This window comes from Dermacentor andersoni, chromosome 1 (assembly GCF_023375885.2).
Source record: "Dermacentor andersoni chromosome 1, qqDerAnde1_hic_scaffold, whole genome shotgun sequence".
Lineage (NCBI taxonomy): Eukaryota > Metazoa > Arthropoda > Arachnida > Ixodida > Ixodidae > Dermacentor > Dermacentor andersoni.
In genome coordinates, this window is record NC_092814.1 from 330,067,745 (window position 1) to 330,091,722 (window position 23,978).

Below are 23,978 nucleotides of genomic sequence, written 5' to 3' on the forward strand. Positions count from 1 at the left end.
ATTGACCACAACGCATGACACAGCTGGAATAAAGTGAATCGGCATTAGTTGCAGACAGCAGGGCTTCGAAGTTCAGGCATTTCCCACTACCACGAACTGATATTAAGAGGCATTCAAAATGAGGTTGAATGCCCTGTCAAAAGTCTTTAATGCTCACGGAAACCAGGTTGTACAGTCAACATGCGGTTGCGAAAGTGATTGATTTACATGCGGTTGCTTGCGAATACATCTTTTAAATCACATGCTGCATGACAGAGAGAAGCTGATAAAGCAAAGTAGCATTTTTGTCAGTAGTGGCGAATTCAGCTGGTCATTGCCTACAAGATCTCACATTACATGCAGTCTGATTTCAGAAGTCATAAGATTTATAACTGATAAGTGTGGTGTCAGCGCAGAGCAGTGCACATTCACATCGACGCTAAGCTAAGTGCACGTGTATCGCGCATTCATATTGATGCTAAGCTTGAAGGCACAGGATCAAATTTCAGCCACAGCAGCCGAGACTTGGTCCCGCACCCTCGCGCTTAGCAGCACAACACCAAAGCCACTGCAACACCACAGTGGGTACTGCCAATTTATTAGTGGGCAAAGAAAGCAGGCCAGCACAAATGGTTGAGGTGCAGTTCCTATGGCTGAGCCTCTCGACAGGCGTAAATGTGAAGAAAGTTGGTAATAAGAATGAATTTGGCATGCACATACATTAACACCCAAGGAAGGCGGAAAGGGAGATAGAGACCAATTGTGAAAGTGTACGCATGAATGCTTTCCTGAGTGCACAGGCATAGCAGGAGCTGTGACAGCATGCACAATAGCAGCAGGCACAGCTAAGGATGAGGTATTAAGTGGAAGCGCTGTTCCAGCTGAGCACTCAGGAGAGGAAGCAACACCAGTGCAGATATTTTGGTCATAGGTAAATGAATGCACCGAATGTCACATGGCTGTCTATTTTCGATACATTTGAGCTCCTGAGAGCTTGTTGACGCTACAGCTTTATGTGAAAAAGAGAATGCAGACAATGATCATCCATTGTCCCTACAGCAAAATCTACACACTGAACAGATTACAGAGTACAATGAGTCTCACAGACATTTCATGCAACAGTGCTTGAATTCATGAAATAGTACCACTAACCGGGGCAATCGCCTCTGGCCTGAAGACATCACCAACGGACATGAGTGCAAAGCGTGTGGCATTCCAGATCTTGTTACAGAAGTGCCGGTAGCCTTCCACACGGTTGATGTCCAGGTTGATGTCACGACCTGGGTTTTAATAAAGCCAGATGTAGGCAAAATGGTTTGAACACTTCAGAGTGCCTGCAGCTATAGTTGCGGAGCTTCAAATGGCATCTAAAGGCTATGATATTATAGGTCATGCACAGTGGAGCATAGCTGTATGTACTATGTAGGCAGCTAAATATGATGGTGTCCTTAAAACAGTCTATAAAAAAAAAAACTGCACGAGCTTACAGGCCAGTAGTTCCTGGAAAGAAGACAGTAAATAATGGAAGGAAGAGATGCTAACTCTGAACATCTGGTTGGTTGCCCTATATAGGGGAGGAGGGAAAACAGATGAGAAAGGAAGAGCTCTAGACAAAGCCAAATATAGTAAGTTGATGACTAAAGCAGTCTTTCAGCAAGCAGTTACAAAGCATACATAATAAAAAATATATAATGTGCTTCTCAGCTGAAATAAAGCAGACAACTGCTTATCAGACTTCACCATTGATTTCACAACTGCACAAAACAGCTTGTGACCATAAATTGTATGGAAAATGAATACACAGACCTGTTTTTTATGGTACAGGCCAAAGTGAACAAAGAAGACACCTTTCTACAGACTGAGTTTGAAGATTAACAGAACTCTTTTCTGAGGGGAATTTAGACAGTGCTTCAAGAAGCCTTTGTTTCTCTTTTGCTTTTTACAGTACAACCTCGTTCATACATTTTTGGAAAAAGAAATGTGGGAAAAGATGTATTAACCAGAAAAACGTAGGAGTCAAAGCAACTAAAAAATGTAACAGCCTCAACTGTAGTTGACATCTACGTAATGTATCTACGTAATTGTACATAATGTAATTGTAATCGTAATGTACCTACGTAATCTACGTTGCAGCACAAGACGCCGACACGCTTCCGAAGTGGTGGGGCTCTGGAGGGCCAAGACACATTTTGTAGTTTTCCTATTGCATAGTGCTTTAGGACGGTGACCAGAAATCAAAACGAAATCGACCTGGTGGGCCACGCCAGATGCCACCGGAGCGAGACATGACGCTCAGATTGCGCTGCCTGCAGCAAGGAACTGCGGCACATTTGTGGTATCGCCTACTAAAAGCATGCAGTACGCTTCCAATGACACTACGCCCCACGCACTGTAAAACAGATGGGTGAAGATGCTTATCACAATAGGGCTAGAGGCGATAGCTGTGAATGCCACATATGACGACGCAGGACGAGATTTGCTCGCACAGTCAAACTTACTTACGATTGTACCAGTTTTAACAATATATTGATTACAACAATGAGAAGCTGCTGCACGCTCAACTTTTGTATGTTTTCTATGGTGAAATAATTTACTTACTACAATGCTCCATGCCGCATTATCGGTTAACAGTAAAGTCTGGCCAGTGGGTGTCCGTGCCGAAAGGTAACATTAAATGTGAAATCCTCGAATAGAAAAAAGAAGAAATTCGAGCCACTACACAATGGCCCACTGGCCCAACAGCCACCACGCACTAATTTTCCAGCCTTCTCCACATCGCCAGCCTTGTGTGCCTCTCTCCCACCATCCTTCCACCCCTTCAAACACGAATGGGCTGCGCCCATAGCTATATGCCATGCCACCCTCCGAAACACGAATAGACCACGTCAACTGCACTGCTCCCAGACTGCTTGCTGGCCCCTCATTCTTCACAGTCCTGCCAATGGATTAGGTTGCTCACGCTCGTCATTGTTGTTTGCGTTGAAGTCATTCCTGCCCATGTGGTTTCTCAGCCTCGTTTGACTCGTTGCCAAAACGGAAGATGGCTGATCTGCCCCCTGATCATCGGCGATGCATGACGTTGCCGGTGAAAAGAAAGTACACTGCTATAGATTTGGAAACTAAGTGCTTCTAACCGATGAGCCGATCACTGCAAACTTGCTTGCATCGGATAGCGATCGAGACGACAGCGGCGACGACGCGGTAGGGCAGGCCTCAACATGGTCCTCAAAGGACACCCGGCAGATGATTCAGTCCCCTCTAGAGCTTCCGTTTTCGCGAGGAACCTTCCGCTGCACTACATGGAGCACCTGGATGCCTTGGAGAAGAATGTCTGCTAGCTTTGCGTAAAGCAAGCAAAGCCAAAGGACATGGGTTTTTCTCGTGCAAGCCAGTGAGAAGTATGTGGGTGGCGAGATACTTGTGACATCTCGCCCCAGCATTTATTCTGGATTTCTCAAGCTGACAGGCTGCCGTAGCACCTTCTCAAATTTTTAGAAGGCCCCTTTTGGGGCCACCAACGTGATACCTCGGAGGAGCTCACATATCACTTGCCACCTAAGACTCCTTTTTGCAATTGCTATAGCAGTGCTATTCTTGAACGCTGACAGCCACAGCTTGTTACACGCGATTTTAGGGTGCAGGAAGCAGAGTGAAATAGTTAAACAAGCAAACACAATCAGCAGCCGGATGGAGGAAGGTTGTGGTGAAGGGCACAGGCCTCCTTGCCATTAAAGTTTTCTCACAGCAGCTCTGCCATCCCCCTATTTTAATTTTTTTTCACACAACCCAGTTATAATAATTATCAGTTATAACAATGGAATTTTCATAGCACTTGAATATTGTTATAAGTGGGTTCAACTGTACTGGAATAAGAATGGAATAAGAAACTAAGCGCATGCCGGCATTTTCACATGAGATGGGCAGCTACTGTTCTCAACTGCACGCGCCTCGTGCCTTTTCTTGTTTACATGATATAAAAGCCGAAAAACATATCATACTGTCGCAGTCTGCAGCATAGAATGGCGCCATGTTTGGGTTATTGCCTATTAAAAGCATGCAGTATGCTTCCAATGGCACCACATGATGTGAAACAGATAGGTGAAGATGCTTATTACAATATGGTAGGCGGTGATAGCTATGAATGTGGCATGCGACAATCCAGGTGGAGATTTGCTGGCACCAGAATAAGAAACTGAGTGAGCACTGGCGTTTTCACATGGGACAGGCAGGCAAGTATTGTGGTGAAGCTGCCGCGGTAGGCGGCTACTGCTCTCGATGCACATGTTTTGAACATTTTCTTGTTTACATAGCGTCTAGTGGCTGGAAAACATATCATACGATCAGAGTTTGCCGATATATTGAACACTGGTGCCAAAAAATCATATTTTCGGGTAAAAAATAAGCACAACGCAATTGGGTCATTTTTTTTTTGTTCTTGACTGCGAACGTTAGCACCAGGAAATCATACGTAATGGGATCATACCAACGAGGTTCTACAGTATTTCATAGAGGTTATAAAACAATTTATATGTTTAGTGCCAAAGTAATAATAGCCAGGCACACCATACAAAGCGTTGATACTTGAAAGTGGATACAAATAAAGCTTTGAAATTCTTTTGACTATTGTCCAAAAGGATCCTAAATACAATTGTAGCCCTTTGAGCATAAAATGCTTTATGTCCCAACTGCGAGTAGGTTTGGATCATGAATCCACAACCCAACAAAAGTTAATGTGAATAACACAGCACGAGTTCATGCAGATCTAAATAGAGGTCAGAGTAATCAAATAATCATGGTCGAATAGACATCCAGTGCTAGTCACGAACTCACATTATGTACAAGTTTAAAAAAACGTAATTTGTCAGTAGAGGCAGGGACTAAGCCCTGGCTATGAGGCCTTAGGTGTCGCTGCCAGCCCACAGTGCTAACCACTGAGTTATTGACCAAGTGGTTTTGTCTAGAAGCGCTATGCAAACATCATGTGGACATGATCGTCTCTGCAAAATACTACACCAATAATGTGCAACACGAAAAAAGCTGAAATTTCATATGAGAGGCCACATGCTTTTCAGTGCAGCACGTAACCACCAGATATATATATATATATATATATATATATATATATATATATATATATATGCATGCTATACAGTCGACTTCCATTAATTCGACCTTGACACGGCCGACGAAATTCCTCATCAAGTTATCCGGCAGGTCAAATTAAACAAGATGCAGAAAAAACTTATGAACACACAGCTCATTCATTTAGCAGTATTTGCCTGATTCTAAGGTGCCCGAAATCAAACTTTTGTGTGTCCAAAGTAGAAGACTAACATAGAGGTAACATTAAGGCCCCTAACCAAAGTAGAAATTTAACGCGCACCTGATTTTTTAGCAAGAAAAATGGGCAAGGGTCTACTATGTGTTGCATAGTAGCAGCCAGTTTTCTAAAGTCGGCTTCGCCGCACTGTTTCTCAGTCAGCTTCACCACAATGCAACAGTAAAATGCGGCAAAGCATACAAACGCACGAACGCAGTTTTAGGCTTAATTTTCTGGGGAAAAAAAGAAAAAGATGCGCACTAGAATCAGGCATATACCATAATCGGGCAATGTGAGCTGCTGTTATTGCTTGAATCCTCCTAGGGCAGGCAGAAAATAGGTGTTTTCGAGGGGAGACAGTGTGTTGAACGCATTCAATGTCCCCTTACTTCCACCGAGACAGATGCTACCAGTAAAAGGATAGCTGTTGGGGTCACCATAAGGGTTAAGGCATGTGCATGTCGACTAGTCATGTTCAAATTATCCGGCGAAGCCCAATATCAGATTGGAATAGCGGAAGCTTGGGCCCATAAAAATGCATGGGCACCAGCCGGGACCTTCAGTAGGGATTGAATTTACCAAAAGATCCGAGTTAATCGGAGTGAAATTAATGGAAGTCTACTGTGCTTGCCACAGGCTGCCAACTGCTTCCTCCTAGGAATTGTCTAAAGTGAAAGCCAGACCTAATAATGCTCTTTACCTACCCTGGGACATGTAGGCACAGAGTGCAAAGCGCATGGCATCAGTGCCGCACTCGGGGATGCCTCGTGGGTAGTCAGTCTTCTGGCCTTGCTTGGCACGCTCGATCTCAGCTGGGTCTAGGTTGGAGTCGTAGAGCTTCTGGTTCAGGTCCTGCAAAGTATCCATAGGCCGGGTGCAAAGTTAAGGCCAGGGTGAACAGATGATATCAGAACAGACATGTACCTGCCATAAAAACCTTTTCTAAATATTAAGAGCCAGTTGTGCATTTCGAAAATAGCCAAAAATGAGCTAAAAAACATTAAAAATGAATCAAGGACCAATATGACTACAATGAACATTAAAAGTACCAGTTAGAACTGACGTGTTTCTGCTTGTGACATTCTTTTTCTGTTAGTTGTGTGCTGCACCACTGCACATTAATTGGCCCAACTTGCAGAAGTAGTTTTGGTGAAAAGGTAGACAAAACCCGGGGTGCTACGCCAACCAAAGAAAAATTTAAAAGAAAAGAAGACGTTTCAGCTCCCACACGGGAGCCTTGCTCACGGGTAAAATAAACAAAGGTGTTTGAACAGCTTGTTTAAATAGTCTTGACCACTTAATGCAGGCAGCTCGCATACATTGACGGCAGATTGCCATCGCTCCTGTTCAGTGTGTGTGGCGTAGTCTGAATCATGAGAGACTCAAGATAAAGGCGTCGAGATAGCCCTTTTTTCCCTGGCAAGGACACGTGCCTTCCCCCAGTCGATGCATGGCCGCTTGAAGCGGCACGCTCAGCCAAAGCACTGGATTTCACATTTTCTTTTCTCACGTCGTAATTGTGCTGTTTGAGACACCTTTCAACGTCACCAGTTTTGCCAATATACACATTGTCACAATCCACGGATGGGACAACGCACGCAACACCTGGGAATTTCTCTTTTGGTAATTTGTCCTTAACATTGACAAGCGAATGTCATAGTTTCTGGCTTGGAATGTGTGCCACTTGAACATGAAATGGTTTTATTGAAGTCGTGAAAGTTCTTGCTGATCTTTACATAACCTGTTGCCTGATAGATGCACCAAATTTCCAGTCCTCCTTAGATTCTACCACTTGCTGAGATTCTACTACAAGCTTGCAAAACATCGAGAAGCTCTTGATGCAGCTCCTGATGTAGCTCTGCTGACTTAAATCCAGACTGACATTCTTGATCTCAGTTACTACAGGAAAAAAGAGATTGTGCAAGCAAAGAAGATAAAATAGCACAACATGAGATGGCACAGGAAGACAAGCAGTGCAGGTGTTACACTCTCCAATAAATTATAAGATGTCAGAAGATAAACATATAGAATTTAACGGTGTCAAAATAGACGGCACACATATTGCTAGTTGTTCAGTATAGCTGAAATTCAGCCCATAAGTTTACGCTGATTAATTTCAAATTGACACTATTCAATCATCAACTAAAGCAGAGGATCGCTCATCAGCTTATGTGATGAGTGACGTAATTTGTTGCACTTTTCGTCGCTTGCCGGTCAAACCACATGAAGTCATGGTTGACGATGTCAACACGTGGGTTTTCATTCTAACCGGCCGACAGACAAGCTCAACTGGACTCATGGACCACATTTCTGCTCTTTCTTCTTTTACTTTCTGTGGGAGACAGAGGTTCAGAATCATGTCTAACAAATTTCTTATTTCAAAGGGCAGACTAACGTCCAAAAAAAGTAAAGCCACAAAAGATACATTGCCCAGTCAGCATGATATGCCCAGTAGTGCAGTACTGCTCTTCAGCACTTCAAGTTAGTGAGCACCTGCGTTAACAGCAGGCTTACAATTTTCACCCTTTTTTTTTTTTTTTTACTGTAAGTGAGCAAGCTACTGCAAAACAGTTGCACCACGACTGCTTCTGTGCCTATCACGTAAAGAGCAAATTGTTTAGTATCTGGGATGGCACAGTCCTGCACTTTGCACCTCGACTTTCGCTAAACATTTCTGTAGTTCACATGGGTTGTCATACCAGCAGTGTGAGGCATTGAATAGAATATATATATATATTTTCACCTTTGTTTTTTCTTACCATTATACTGCGCTGCAAAGCCATGGAAACAGGAGCAACACTTCTTAGATGCATTGCTACAGTGCTTTTGCTGCTGTTATTACTGCGAGTTATATGCGACTTTCGCTTTGATGTGTGGCTTCATGGCTGTGCTTGTCATGCTGCCCTGAAGCCACACTTCAAGGCAAGGTTCTCCGCTATTCAAAGTTTCATATTGCCTAGGGAAACCCACCCTTTCCCCACCCCTACGTGTTGAAGCTCCCTTCTCCGCTCTTTGATGGTCACCAATTTTCCTTTTTACAGGTTGCCATTTTGCGTTTAGTAGTTAGCGAATAGAGCAGGCGGCACCGCAAACTGATACATCATCTGTTCTCACAGCGCTCCCTCGGTCTGAACCAAGCACTTCGCGATACAGCGGTGAGCCACACCACTGGTGGGATTTTCGGCTCGGTTGCATCCGCTCCGTCGCCGTTGCCCATGCGAGCGCTTCTCCATCCGCACTGTCATCCTCTGTCATGTGAATGCTAGCTGCGAAGTGCTCCAAACCAGGTTGCATATCACGTGACTGATTCCTCCACCATAAAGTTCGGCGTGTGAATCCAGCTTTGTCAGTATCACCGAAGAATGGGGGAACCGAGCCGCTGGCCAAAGATACTATGTGGACGAGTCGTGCATCCACTAGTGGAGACTGATACATGTATTGCAAAAATTTGGGCATTGTTGTAGTCAGTTATTTCTGCAGATTATACGCGAGGATATTTTTTTCTTTCCGGGCTGCTGTAATTGGGGATGCAGGTTATACACAGTGGGGGCTTACACGTGCAAGAATACGGTATAAGCCGATCAGTATGCCAAGCAGCACTCTGTAAGGACATGCTCTGCAACAGTCATGACTGTGACACACGAAGGCGATGCAGCAACAATCTGCCACACAACACCTAGCCACCACGAACCTGGCCACTGAACCATATTGCAGCACTACACAACACAGCCACTATGCTGCCACAGAGTTGCTTGATGCATATCGGATTCATGTGTGTAAAAATTCCCTCTGTGCCACTGCTGTTGCCTAATGTGCTGCAGCGAAGCCTGCCATGTGTCAAGTGTGCAGCTATTCTGGCAGACGGGAACCTAGTATTATTAGAGTGGGCATGGGAACAACGCTACAATGCGGCTGACAAATATCTTCCGCTTCTGCCTGTTTCAGCTCGTGACAGCATCCAGCCCAAGTACCGCTTCGGCGCCTTATCGGTGCTGCAATGGCGCTTTGCCACACGTGTTGCACACTGAAAACCCAGCGCCAAGTGACGCATCCTCCGCCGATCCACGAGTTGCCACGCCAGCGCCAGTTCCTGTGACTCTGCCTGGACGGTCTACTGCATCACCATCGACATCAACGCCCCCGCTCTACTTAAACTACTGGCACCGTCCGCAGCAGTTCAATGGGCATGGGAACAACGCTACAATGCGGCTGACAAATATCTTCCGCTTCTGCCTGTTTCAGGTTTGTTACACATCTTCTAAACGCTCAGATAACGCGTTCCTTGTCGTGTTCCCATGCCCACAGCTGCTTTTGAACCATGTGCATGAGTGTTTCTGCGTGATGAAAACGTTGCTGTCCGGGGATGTCGAGCTGAATCCCGGGCCGAATTCTAATAAATCCGCGAAAGCTTCAGGTGATGACAGCTCTGTTTTAACGCTGCTTCATGATCTTCGGGACCGTTCCGCCAACATAGAACAAGGACAGGCGCGCATAATTGTTTCCCTGCAAAGCCTTACAGCAAATCAGAAGGAACTAAGTAAAAACATTACAGAAATCTCCGCCCGCCTTAACGCTGTTGAAAATAAATTGCAGTTGCTCGACGCAGTTCGGGAGGACATGACCACAGTGAGCGAAAGTGCTGAAAGAGCATTAGGTCAAAATGAGATACTAAAAATCCGTTTAAATGACCTTGAGGATAGGTCTCGTAGAAACAATATTGTATTTTATAATGTTCCAGAGGGACCCAATGAAACATGGGCGGAATCCGAGGAAAAAATAAGAGGTATTGTTCAAAAGAACATGTCCTTAACCTTAGCCGAACTGGACATTGAACGCGCGCACAGGATCGGTAAGGCTGTAACGGGGAAAAAGCGACCAATAATTGTGAAATTCACGCACTACAAAACTAAAGAACAGGTCATGGGCGCAAAAAGCAAGCTAAAAGAGTCCGATTTCTCGATTAATGAAGATTTTGCTCCGGACACCAGGCATGCACGGAAAAAGCTTGCTGAATTCGCAAAGCAAACTGAGCCCGGTGAACCGTTTAGTCTTCGTTTTAACAAGCTTATTCTGAAGAAAAAATGCTATACCTACTGCCCTATAACTGATAGCGTTCAAGAAAAAAATGAAAAACGTGTTGTAACTAACTCTGGTCCTTTGTCTCCTAGATAGCTCAACGAACATGAGCACCGACCTGCGCAAGCACCACATAACGTCTCAGTTCTTTTTACTAATATACGCAGTGTCATTGGCAATCGTGATAGTTTATCTTGCACGGCCGATACTACAGCAGCTGACATCATTGTACTAACAGAAACTTGGCTCAATGAAACTGTACATAATAATGAAATATTTTCAACGGAAAAGTGTTACCGTGTATTTCGCTGTGACCGTTCTTTTGGTCGCGGCGGTGGTGTATTAATCGCTGTGTCCGACAATCTAGAATGCTTTGAAGTTAGTGTTGATACTACACTTGAGTTCAAATGTGTACAGGTAACAATTAACCATAAAGCTCTATTATTTTGTGCATGCTACCGCGCACCATCTACGCCCGTCGGCTTTTCTAACGACCTTCATGATATTCTGAACATAATTCAAACAAAGTTTCCTGGTCGTCCTATCTTTATTTTTGGTGATTTCAACTTCCCGAACATTAACTGGTCTAGCCCTGCAGTGGACTGTGACGGATCTTCCGAGTCGGCAGGTTTTTCAGCCCTCTGCTCCTTCTTCTCGCTAACACAAATGGTTACTCAGCCGACAAGGACGACAGCTACCAGTTCTAACGTATTAGACCTTTTGCTAACGAGCGCCCCAGATTTTGTTTCCGAGGTAAAATACTTGCCAGGCTTAAGTGATCATTGTTTACTGCACATCACGTTGAATTTACCGACGAATAAAACGCCAAATAAAACGAAAACCATTTACAATTATGCTAAAGCAAATTTTTCTTCAATTAATGATGGCCTCCAGTTTTTTCTCGACGATTTCGTCCTGGCATTTGCCGAACGATCTGTTAACGACAACTGGTGCATGTTTAAAGAAAAACTGCATGATTTAATCGAATTGCACGTCCCTCGTAAAATAATCACGACTAATCGTAGGTCCCCATGGTTCACTCGTTCCTTAAGACGCCTCGGGAACAGAAAAAGGCGGTTATATGTCAGGGCGTGGTCATCCGGAAGATCGGAGCATTGGTCAGCTCTAAGAGCCGCAGTTGGCACTTATAAAAAATCGTTAAAAGATGCTAAACAACATTTCTTTAATGTCACATTGCCATCATTTCTTTTAACTGATACTAAAAAATTCTGGAACGTTGTTAATGGGTCAGATCAGCCATCAATCTCTCTCCTGGATTCTCAATCAAATCCCATCCCTAACAGTGATAGTGCTAATGTACTTAACGAGACTTTTGCTAATGCATTTTCTGTCCCTTTTAGCGCATCACCACCGGACTATACTCCCGATATCATATTTCCTATGGATCCCATTCGTTTTGACTTTGAAGGCATTATAAGTATCATAGATCGTTTAAAGTTATCCTCTTCATGTGGTCCCGATAATATCAGCACTAAAATCCTGAAAAACACTAAAGTATATTCTTCCATCATACTATCGAAAATATTTGAGCAATCCCTTCAAACTTGTGACCTCCCAGACGACTGGAAATTGGCTAAGGTAGTTCCACTCCATAAATCAGGCGACAAGCACCTATCACTCAACTATCGGCCAGTATCACTAACCAGCATTTCTTGCAAGATAATGGAACATGTAATCTTGTCATCCCTAGCAAACTTTCTTGAGTCATCATCCTTTTTTACTCATGCGCAGCATGGATTTAGAAAACACTTTTCTTGTGAAACACAGCTAATAAATTTTACAAATGATATTAACTTCATACTTGATCGTGGCAGTGAGGTTGACTGCATCTATTTAGATTTTTCCAAAGCATTCGACAAAGTCTCTCACAGCTTGCTTCTTCACAAACTAAGTAAACTTAACATCGACCAAAATGTACTACGATGGATTGAATGCTTTTTGTCTAACAGGTTCCAGTACGTGCACGCTAACGGCATTAACTCATCACCGGTATCTGTGACCTCAGGCGTCCCACAAGGTTCTGTTATCGGTCCCTTGCTCTTTCTGGTATATATTAATGACTTGCCTAACAACGTAACATCCACAGTGCGACTTTTTGCGGATGACTGTGTGGTTTACCGGGAAATAAAAAATACTAATGACACTGTACTACTCCAGGAAGACTTAGCTACTATATCTAACTGGTGTTCACAATGGAAGATGACACTTAACGATACTAAATGCAAAGTAATGCGTTTTTCGCGTCGCGTCAATCCGTGCCCCGCTCCCTACACTATTTGTTCTTCCCTACTAACACCGGTAACATCTTACAAATACCTCGGTGTCATTATAACTTCAAACCTAGCTTGGAAGGCACATATCATTTCTATCATCGCGTCCGCTAACCGCATGCTTGGATATCTGAAACGGAATTTTTCCTTAGCCCCGACACCTGTTAAACTTCTTCTGTACAAATCGCTTGTCCGCTCCAAATTAGAATATGCTAACTCAGTATGGGACCCTTTCACTAACTCTCTTATCGACGCCCTCGAAGCCGTAGAAAACAGAGCAGCCCGTTTTATCTTTCGTAACTATGATCGTTTGTCCAGCGTCACAGAAATGAAAAACACATTGTCACTAACCCCTCTCTCAACGCGCAGAAAAATATCACGCCTGTGTCTGTTTTTTAAAATTTACCACATGAATTCCACCCTTAAAGATACATTACTCACGCCGCCAACATATGTTTCATCCCGCTTAGATCATCCATGCAAAGTTGGTGTTTCACAGTGCCGTACAACATCCTGCAGGAATTCTTTCATTCCAAAAACATCGTTGGACTGGAATCAGCTACCATGGGATATTGCACTTTCAAAAGATTTTGATGAATTTAAGAAGAAATTATCAACATATTATTGCTTGCCATAGCTTTGGTTCCATTTGCATTTTTCTCGTTATCATGCGCATCCTTCTGTATTTTCCCCCCAGATTTGCTGTGTTCATGTTTGTGCTAATGGTGGTGTTTTGCAATTTTCGACTTTTCTGTGCGTGACTTAGCGTTTCTTAGTAATTGTATAATTTTGAACTCACTTCATGTTCCGGGTTGTGAATTATGTATTTGTTCCGGTATATATATATATATATATGTTTTATTTATATGCGTTGTCTCCTTTTGTACAAATTTATTGAAATGTGTGTACCACTCCCCTCAATAATGCCCTGTGGGCCATGAGGGTATCTGAAATAAATAAATAAATAAATAAATATTCATAACATACCCAAGCAGACATGGTATTGAAAGTGCAAGAATGTACATAATTTCCAAAAAAAATTCAGAAGTGGAATTACAATTACAGTGGAACCTTGTTAATACCTACCTGGTGGGAATGCGGTTAACTATGCACTAACCTTGTGTGGGCAGACAACCTGCTGAGTGAGAACTGGCGCAGATTCTTTAAAATGTGGTGCTCAGTGCAGTGTGGTGTTCGCCATCCCATGCAATTTGTGCGCAGCTTGTCATCCCCTAAGTGCACGCTGTCCTTTTATACGGATGCTTGGTGTACACATGCTTGTTTTCCACTAACGTTCCATGTGGGTGTCTGTCTCTTAGCATGTACTCTGCTACTGACTGTGAACGCAGCACACGATTGTGTCATGCAGCTTGCTGAGCCAATGCAGTGATTGCTTGCTGCTTTCGTATCTGCAAGCAATGCCCACTTCGACTGACCCCGCTCAAAGAGATGACATAGAATGGCGGCGCGCTTTAAGGGCAGATGTGGGTCCTAGACCAAACAATTTTTAAATATTTATTCTTTGAGGTATAGTGCTGAAAACTTATATATATGGAATGTTATGTGCTTATATTGAATATAAGGGCCTTTTTCATTTATCTCATTTGGTTCAAATTTTATGCAATCTTCGTTTAATTATCTCCTGCAATGATCTGCGAAATATATGTTTCTTAGGTTCCGCTACATAGGGTATCAATGACTTCTGTATGATTCAAGGAATGCAATAAGACCAACCTTATTGCTCTACCTTACTTAGAACACGAGTTGTGAAGTGCTGATTTGGCAACTCTTGTTCTAGGTAAGGCAGAGCAATAAGGTTGATCTTATTCCATTTATTGAATCATACAGAAGCCATTGATACCATGTTTAGTGAAATCGCAGAAAATGATTTTTGTAAATCTCTGCAAAAGATTATTTAAAGGAATCTTGAATAGAATTAGAACCAGAGGTGACAAACGAAAATGGACTGCATATTCAAAATAACCACATAACATTACATATATTTACAAGCTTTCAGCACCATACCTCAAAGAATAAAATTTTGTTTCTAAAGCCCACTTCCCCAAGTCTAATACTACACGTTATACAGTGACAGCCAATATTTTTAAAGTCAGCTTCGCCGAAATACAGCTGTGTTTTGCGGCAAAGCATACAAACGGCGTGAACATGATTTTCAGCTTAATTTCCTGGGGTGGGGAGGGAAGACATGCATTAGAATTTGTTAAATACCATAATCAGACATCATGAGCTACCATTATTACTTGAAAAATCTTCTCAGGGCAGGTCAAAAGCTGATATTTTCGACGGGAGATGACGTGCATTCAGTGCATTCACTCTCCCCTAAGCTCTGCTAAGACATGCTGTGAGTAAACGGTTTGCTATTGGGGTCACCCTAGGGGTCAGGCATGTGCATGCTGACTGGTCAGGTGTGAATTATCCAGCGAAGGCCAATTTTAGGCTCAAAACTACAAAAGCTTAGGCCCATAAAAACCCATGGGCGCCGGCCACGACCTTTGGTCAGGATCAATTTAACCGGAAAATTGAATTAACCTGGTTCAAATAAACGGAAATGTACTATACTAGTGTTAAGTAACACTATACTGATGTTGATACTGCTGCTTACAACACGAATGCAACAGTCATTATCATTGTCACTTCTCAGCACTATACTCCGCATTAAACCCTATCATGAGCAAACACGTGCCAGCTGACAAGGCCAGAACATTGCTTTCTAGTCCACCCAAATGACACGGTTCAATAGGCCTCAGCAAGTTGAAGGTTGATACTTGGAAAACAGTGTGGCACAAACAAGACTAAAGACAGAGAGGAAAGGTCGGCCCTTGTCCCATCCTGGAGTCATCTGTCTGGCATCATGCTGCTTTAAACGGGCTTTGAAACACTTTTTTAAGTAATCATAGAATGGCCTCACTATTAAAGTCTCATGAATTGCATGTCATCTCAAGAATATCCTGTCAAAAAGAATTTTCAAATTGTTCAACTATAAGTGGAGTTATCACACCGATACCTGGCTTTCTCTTGCTTTCGTCTTTGCCAGCGCAGTGGAATCTACACAGCGTCTCGAGAAGCCAACAGGGCAAAGACGCAGACAAAACTTGAGTGCCGCGGCATCTCATGGCAGCCGTGGTAGACTACGCTACGCAGCACGCTGCTGACATCTCGGAGGCCATGCACAGCTGACGCAGCTATGTGCAATGCAAAGATGAAATGATTTTTCTGTCTTTTTGAAATTGCAGGCATACCTATATTTTTCATTTATTTAACTTAAAATTAGCAATTATGTATTACTGAGAAAGCCCTCGCGATCATAAAATCAGCCAATAGCATTGGTGGGTCCAGCTGGTTTCGATGACACAGCATGATGGCAATGCAAAAGTGACAGCAAGCGATTTGTTGCTGTTTTTGACATGAGATTGTTAATGCCCTGCTGCATGCAGTGCAGTAATCTTTGGTTCACATGCTCAGAGCAGCCTCTACAACAGATTGGCAATGTTTTCTTACTACAGTCAAGCCTCAATATATCGAACAGGGCGGTGATTGCAGAATAGTTCGATGTAGCCAGAATTCGATATATAAAATCATGTAAAAAGTGCGTAAGGAACTTGTACCAATCGTGGCACAGTAAATACTCACTTAAAGCTTCCCACAAAGTATTTATTTCTATGGTTGAAACTACTGCAGCAGTGTAGCCTGCTTCTTATTGGCAGCCACGTGCTTAACCAAGTGCTGTTGGTTTGAGGTACTCCTCAGTGGTTCGGATTGCATTTTGTAAAGTGTGCTTGATTTGTCCTTCGCTCCCCTTTGCCACCCACATGGTCATGTCATCTGCATAGATGGTATGTTGGAGGTTCTCGATTCGAGTCAGTTGCCTGGACAGTCCTATCATGGCCAGGTTGAAGAGGGTAGGGGATATCACCGAGCCTTGCGGAGTACCCCTGTTGCCCAGTACGACTGGCTCTGACTGCAGGGAGCAGACTCGTAGCGAGGCCTGCCTTCCCCTCAGGAAGTCACGGATGTAGTCATGAAGATGTTGACAGAGTCCGAGTGTTGAGATTTGTTGTAGAATGAAGGAGTGCTGTATGTTATCAAGGGCCTTTTCTAGGTCTAGGCCTAGGATGGCCTTGACGCCTCTTGTTGTGCTGTCTAGTATCTGGCTTTTGACCAGCTTCATAACGCCTTGCGTCGCTAGCCCCTGACGAAAGCCAATGATGTTGTGAGGACATATCTCGTTGTCTTCCAGGTAAGGCTTCGTACGTTTAAGCACTGCACGCTCCATGGTCTTACCCACGCACGATGTAAGCGAGATTGGACACAGATTGTCCATGCTGAGAGGTTTGCCGGGTTTTGGTATTAAGACCGTTTTGGCCGTCTTGCATTCTATGGGAACTTTGCCTCAATTCCACATTTCATTAACTATCACAGTGAGCTGTTCTGCGCCGCCCTCGTCGAAATTGTGGAGGGCCTTGTTGGTGATGTTATCGGGCCCCGGTGCGGATCGGCTGTTGAGACCTCTGAGCACTTGTATGATCTCTTCCATGGTGAAGTCGGCATCAAGCTCCGCGTTAGGTCGACCCTAGTATTGGGAGGCCGCGTCCTCTGGAGCTGCTGCATCCGCCACGAGGCGGTACTTGGCCGTCAGCCTTGCTATGAGCTCGTCCGGTGTTTCGGTCTTGCATGCCTCATATAGCAGCTTGCTCATCGCGTCCCTCCGCGAGGTCTTGGTATTCTTGCCGTCCAAGAGAATTTCAGAAGGTTCCAGAAGGCCTCTGCGTACCTGCCCATCAGTCATGTTGCAGATCTCGTCCCATTGCTGCCTAGCTAGTGTGGAGCAGTGCTGTTCAATGCTACGGTTTAGCTCCGCAATCTTCTTCCGCAGCCGACAGTTCAGGCGTTGCCCTTTCCATCTTTGCAGTAACAATTGCTTGGCTTCTAGCATGTGGGTGAGTCTACTATCCATCTTCTCAGTTTCCAGGTTGGTGGCGACCGTTTACGTCGCTACCTTGAGATCCATCTGGAGTCCTCCGCAGACCTACCGGTCCTTACCGGTGACGTAGTCATTGAAGTAGGTGATCATCCATTCTGACCATTCTGACCATGATCCAGCGGATGCGTGGAGCTCGAAGAGGCGGAGCCAGTCTTCCATGGGCCCATCATCCGCTGATCCGGTGTACTTGGGTATGTCCAAGGCTTGCGGTGGTGCGGTCATGATGCTGGTCGGTGTCGGTGGTGGAGCTGTGCGCTTGGGGTTCACGGTGTGGTGTTGAGTACTTGCGTGATGATGTGAGGCCGATGAGGTGGCTGTCAGGTCTTTATCCTGTCGACTTACGGACGAGGGTCAGGATAGCCAAGTGGCTCTCCTAGACCAAGCCCAGCAAACTGCTCATGCCAGTGGAGCCCCAAGCATGGGACCTCAAATTTTGTTTAATTCTATAAAGTTTCTCTCTCTCTCTACATCCGTCAATCAAAGCATTCTGAAACACTGTCAATAACAAAGTATTAAGTGGTGTCTGCCATGGGGTCTATGAGTGAGCCCAGTGAATGCACGCAGTCATGTGTCTTTGTGGAAGCAAACCACCATTCCTCACGAGGTGTGGCAGGCGCAGAGCGCGGCACGGAGGAGAAGTCCGTGAGGCAAATGCAAGGCATCGTTAACGTTGTCAAACAAGCCAAGCCGCCGCTTGCATACGCCGCTACATTCAAATGGTGCCCTCGGTGCAATCGATGTGTGCAGCCATAGAGCGCAGGAGTCAGGAACACCCATCGCGACACCGCTATTTTCGAGGGTGTTGTGGGAAAGCTCGCCACCGAGCACATGTGGCATGGGGTGGTGGAGTTCGAGATATCTATTTTACGTCCTACCCTGTTCAAAATAAAAAATCAGAAATGCATGTGATTTTCCAGGTGACATAGAAAATGTTCGATATATGCAATAATTCGATATATCCGTGTTTGATACATCATCAAGGTTGGACTGTATGTTCAAAAAGTGTTTCAGGGCCCCTTTAAATCACTAAGATCTCACTGCAAGAAGAGACATGGCTAGTTGTGCTGGCAATTTGAAGCACCACTAATGACCCTGCTGCATCAATGCAACGCAATAGCTGTCAGTTCTCTGTCATGATTGGTCTCATACTCATGCAAGATGTACACCGAATGAGGAAACAGCGAATCCTTCCTTGGCCACTACATCACGTACCTAGGCTTTCTGTGATGAATAAGAGAGGCGAGAGACAGAGAGAGTGAAAGATTCACAACCCCAAACATAGACACTGGCCATTACTAGAGCTCCTATCACAGAAGACCTGTCTGAGGAATGAGCAGGCAGGGGTACACACCTCCAGAGAGATGCCCTGGATGACATCGACGGGGTCGATGACGTTGCCTAATGACTTGCTCATCTTGCGACCATGGGCATCGCGCACAATAGAGTGGAGTAGCACCTGTAGTGTAATAAATGAGAAAGATTAAAGCAAGAAAAAATATTGCAGTGATGTAAGTTACTTTGTTGATAAAATGCTCTCACACAAGAACTATGCATCAATGCCTACTGTTTCGCTGTTTTAAGCTCTAAAGCAATGCTCAAGATACCAGAAATGCTACAATGGCTCTCAAATAAGACAACACAAATGCTGTTTCTGGACATGCAAAATATCAATTCGCAGCATCTCCACATTTCTCCCCTTCCTTTTCTCTTTATTATGGCCGATTGACCAAAGTGAGCATCACATCAAGCCTTGCCACGACTAGATTGCTGCAATGGCATGAAATGTGCGTGCATAACTAAAACGGACATTGATTGCTTTTCGTCATCCCTACAGCCATCTTCCCGAGATGACATACTATTACAACCCATCTCATATGGTGACTGTGGCATAGTGCACTGTAATTCTTAGCAAAGCTTCTTATGTGCCAAAACTGTGTTTGTTCCACATTCACGGCTACGTACTGCCCACACCCGCTTTCCAGATGACCCCTTTATTTCCCTACTTTGCTTTTGCTTCAGCCCCTGCCATACTCTTCGCAAGATAGGCTGACTTAGGCATAAACTATTGGTCAGGAAGACACCTTCAGGTTCTTTGCACAAAATGTAAGTGCATTCCATATTTTATACAGAAGCTTCTTAAAGGGGCAAATGATAAACTAAAGTGAAATTATAGAGGCCTATTTTTTCAAGTTAGCAGATACACCTATCACTGTATTATCGGTGGATGAAGAAGACCATTTCTTGGATTATCTTCTTCAAGATATTGATGCATATATGTATGTGGTAAAAAAATAATTTAAGAAGAATCAAGTTGCAAATCAGTGCTTGTAGCATCTATATTGTGTGCATTTTTACCATTCTTGCATGCGTGGTTTCTTCTTCTTCTTTACTTTTTTTTTTTTTTACAACAGCTATTTGCCTACTAAAACCCTTTTACCCTTCCACTGGTGAAAGCCATGTGCTCAACTCCTCTCAGCGCAACTATTGGTCACAATTCTGAATGCAAACAAACCTCCGTGAAAGGGAGCTTGCCCATGAGCTTTGTGCACAGCATGACCATCTTCGCCACCCAGAAGAACAGAATGTCATGGCCTGTCTCCAGGAGTGTGCCCGGGTAGAAGGCCTTCAAATCAGCAGTCTACACGAGGCATCAAAGAACAAGCAATTAGCAACAGCCATGCCTACTATCATGAGAAATTCTGTAGGGAGAATGAAGAAACGGCTGCATGGGTTGTCAGCACTGAGCTCGTGTAATTAACTGCCTAGGCAATTCACTCATAGTGCTTCGAAGTTCTATTATTCCACCTATTGCAAAGCACGTGACTTGAGCTTGTTATATGCTTTTGCATACCTTGTGGAGTGCAAGGGATTACTGTAACTTCCTCCATAACATTTTCGCTTGCTAGGTCCTTACATAGTTATAGAACTGTTTCAATGCCCATACATCTGCCTTTACAATGAAGGCAGTCCTACAATGTTATAAAAACATGACGCACAGTAAAATACAAGCCAACGGAAGGCCAATTTCCACTTCAAAAATAATCCCATTGTGCGCAATAAAATAATTTACCTGCATTCATGGCTACATAAAGACAACAATTAACCACTCACTCAGGTTGACCACAGTCTTTAACATAAGTATCACAGAAACAAGTGTGAATAACTGCCATGAAGTGTAAATGATGTAAACTTCTGACCTCATCTGGCCACCCGAAGATGGAGAAGGGGAACAAGCCAGAAGAGAACCATGTATCCAAGACATCTTCATCTGCATTTTGAGTGTGTGAGAAAGAGAAGACAAGAAAGAGATATAAACTCATTATTTCACTGCAAGCAGATATTGTTACAGAAGCTATACATTGCCTGCAGATAAGTATTCTGGTACTATATTCTACAAAACCCACATACCTTTAAAATAATGTAAAAAAAGTCAGTGCAGAATTTATGACAAACATAGAAGGAATATATGCAAAAGCCAAAGTACTGTCAACATAAACTGAAATGCAGATAAGCAAGGATTAGAAAGATATTTTTGCCTTCACGTGCTCACTAGTACTTTCAGGGTCCAACACAGAGCTTAGAACTACATGTTAAAAACTGCAGAATGTTCACAAACTAACTGCAGAGGAATCTAATGTTACGGCCTGAAGTTTTTGCAACTAAAATACACCCTAATTATTCTTTTTCTTTTTCATGTTTCAATTTATACTAATTATTCAACAAAGGGCCCCATACGCAAAATGCAGCTTGTTCCACTTGCCACTGCTGTACACAAGGTAACAGAAGAAAGGAAAATATTATAGTGACGTTTCACTTTGTCAACACGGGTTACACGCCAGCATATTGGTGCTGTTCTGGAGTTTCTAAACTATGCCGTCGTGCTTGACACACACGCATTGTCGCAAGCTGCCTAGCACGTTCCTCGGGAGTCTCCTGGGCACGGCAAGGCGGTGCCTTTTGCCGGACTTGTTCAGTTCATGCCCGGTGCTTGGCGACAACTTCGGGGTCGGTCGACTCGCGCTCAGCCTGCCGCCACTTGCACTGCTGCTCTGTCCTTCTCGCTTGTTGCTCGGCCTCTCGATCATGAGACGAAGCCGGTATGTCCACAGTGCACACAGAACCCGTAGCAACTGCCAGAGGAGGTCAACACAGCGTGCCTCTGCCTACCCTCCTCCTCTACGATGCTTTGTCTCCTTTCTCCTTACCCTCTTCACTCAAAGTCCCGTAGACTTTCCTCTAGGTGGCATTGTTCTGCCACGCGTTCAGCACAGTTCTCTGCACTTTCCCCAGCATGCGATTCTCTTCTCCACCTCCAGGCACTTTCCTCCTCCAGCGCTCGCTTCTCTCGTGGTGACACACATAATTCAGAGACGGGGCATGTACACTTGCATGTAGAACTTGGGCAATGTGCCAACTATCAACAAGAGGTTGATGTATATAAAATGGCCACTAAGGAGACAACTAACTTACAAAACTCCTGAAGCATTAAACAAGTGATTTTCTTTTTTCAAAGCAGGCTTTCTTAACACTATGCAAGTCACACACAAAGAAACGTCACCACTCCCTCAGTTGTGCAGACAGCAAAACTACAGAATATATTATAGCAGCTGGAACTGTATAAGCACAATATAATGAGCATAATGATAGTCAATGAAAATTTGTTTCAAATCTGGATGTGTTGAATTGCGAGTTTGCAATGAAAGGGGCCCTGAAACACTAACTAATCAGAGAATGATCTCATAATGAAAGTATGTCACCTCGCGAACCTCTTGCCAGGAAAAATTTTTGAATCCCTCAAGTTAAGTGGAGTCAGACATAGTTATTGTACCAATGAGCGGCTTTCTCTCTCCTTTGATCTCCAATAGCGTGCTGGAAGCTACAGACTGGAGAAGCCAAGGGGGGCAAAGCCCTGCCCAAAACTTGAGTGTCTTGGTGGCGAGAGGGCTCGTTGTGGCACCCCTTGGCAGCCGTGGTAGACTACGCTACGCAGCACACCAGTTCCATTTAGGAGGCCACATGCAGCAGATGCAGCTTGTGGGGGTTCAGGCTAACGTGCCCGGACCGGAGCTAAGGTCTAAGGATACACGTAGCTCGTCCCCACTCTGCAGCGCACGCAAAGGGTCGCCGCGGCGGGTTCGCTGACTCACCGGCAAGGCATAGAGACGACTCCAGCCATGGTACCAACGAATGGGGGTTTATTCCCTGTCATGTACAAAATGCACATACAATACAGAAGTATGGCACTAGGGTGGCAGTCGCAGACTACGGGTGAAAGCTCCCGGGAAGTCTGCTCTACCACGCTGGCTCTTCCGAGCAGGTTCGCCACACAGAAAGGGGCCGCCTTGCTCAGAGGGGCGCGGGACCAAGTGGGTCCGCACGTCTGACAGCCAAGAGCACCGAAAGTCAATCTGTTGGCCGAAAGCATCCGCATACCTCCGATGCTGAAGGAGAGAGAAGCCGAAGAGAGGGCGAGAGAGGCCCGCTCCTCAGGCACTGTTCCTACGCGCAATGCACGGTGCAACGTGAGCCGCGCGCGCAAGCAGCGGGCTCCGCGTCGCGTCGGCGCCAGGGGCCACGGGGAATGTACACTATCCAAAATAAGGCTGGAACTGCGTGTCCCCAGCGACCGCGAGGGCGAATGGCCCAAGTCACGTGTGAACAGGAGATAGAGGTCTCCACAAGCTACACGCAACTGTCGTGTGTAGACTGGCAGAGCAAAGATAAAATCATTTACTGTCTTTTTGAGACTGAATACATATATTATATTTTAAATTTATACAACTCAAAATCAGCAATTAGATGTTGGTGGGCATCACTGCTTGTGATAATGGTACATGACGACATTGCGGAGGCAAGCGCAAGCAATTTTTCATTGTTTATGACAAGAGATTGTAAGTTTCCTGCTGCATGCAGTGCAATAATATTTGGCACAGATGCACAAATTATGGAAGCAATATCTATATGTGTCCTGGTACCTTTATCAGTGCTGGCAACAAAGGCAAGTGGCAGTACTATACGTGGTTGTAAAGCCTGTCACCACCATACTGCCTTAAGACAACTGAAAGGAGAGGCATGTGCATATTGAAGTAAACTGACTGCATAGATATTTTTTCATCATGTTCACTTGAGTGAAGGAACAAAGTCTTGCTCTAGCTCAGCCAACAATTAACTTGATCCACCTCCTTTCTTTTTTCTTAGGGTGGCTCCAGCAGCAATACCTCTCCCCACAATAATTTACTCAAATCTCTTAGCAGCAGTTTGCCTAGTCAATGCTACAGATTTGCTTTGTTTGCTTGAGGCATTAGCCGCT

The 23,978-nt window shown here is 44.4% G+C and overlaps 1 protein-coding gene across 1 annotated transcript in view; it reads right to left on the reverse strand.

Moving 5' to 3' along the window:
- ValRS (Valyl-tRNA synthetase) overlaps positions 1–23,978 on the reverse strand; it is a 110,520-nt gene that overhangs the window by 18,079 nt on the left and 68,463 nt on the right. Inside the window, exons 16-20 of the mRNA XM_050166785.3 lie at positions 20,866–20,936; positions 20,181–20,306; positions 19,020–19,124; positions 6,004–6,151; positions 1,132–1,259 (exon numbers count right to left, since the gene is read on the reverse strand). Coding sequence (XP_050022742.1) covers positions 1,132–1,259; positions 6,004–6,151; positions 19,020–19,124; positions 20,181–20,306; positions 20,866–20,936 — 578 coding nt within the window. The remainder of the gene's footprint in view (positions 1–1,131; positions 1,260–6,003; positions 6,152–19,019; positions 19,125–20,180; positions 20,307–20,865; positions 20,937–23,978) is intronic.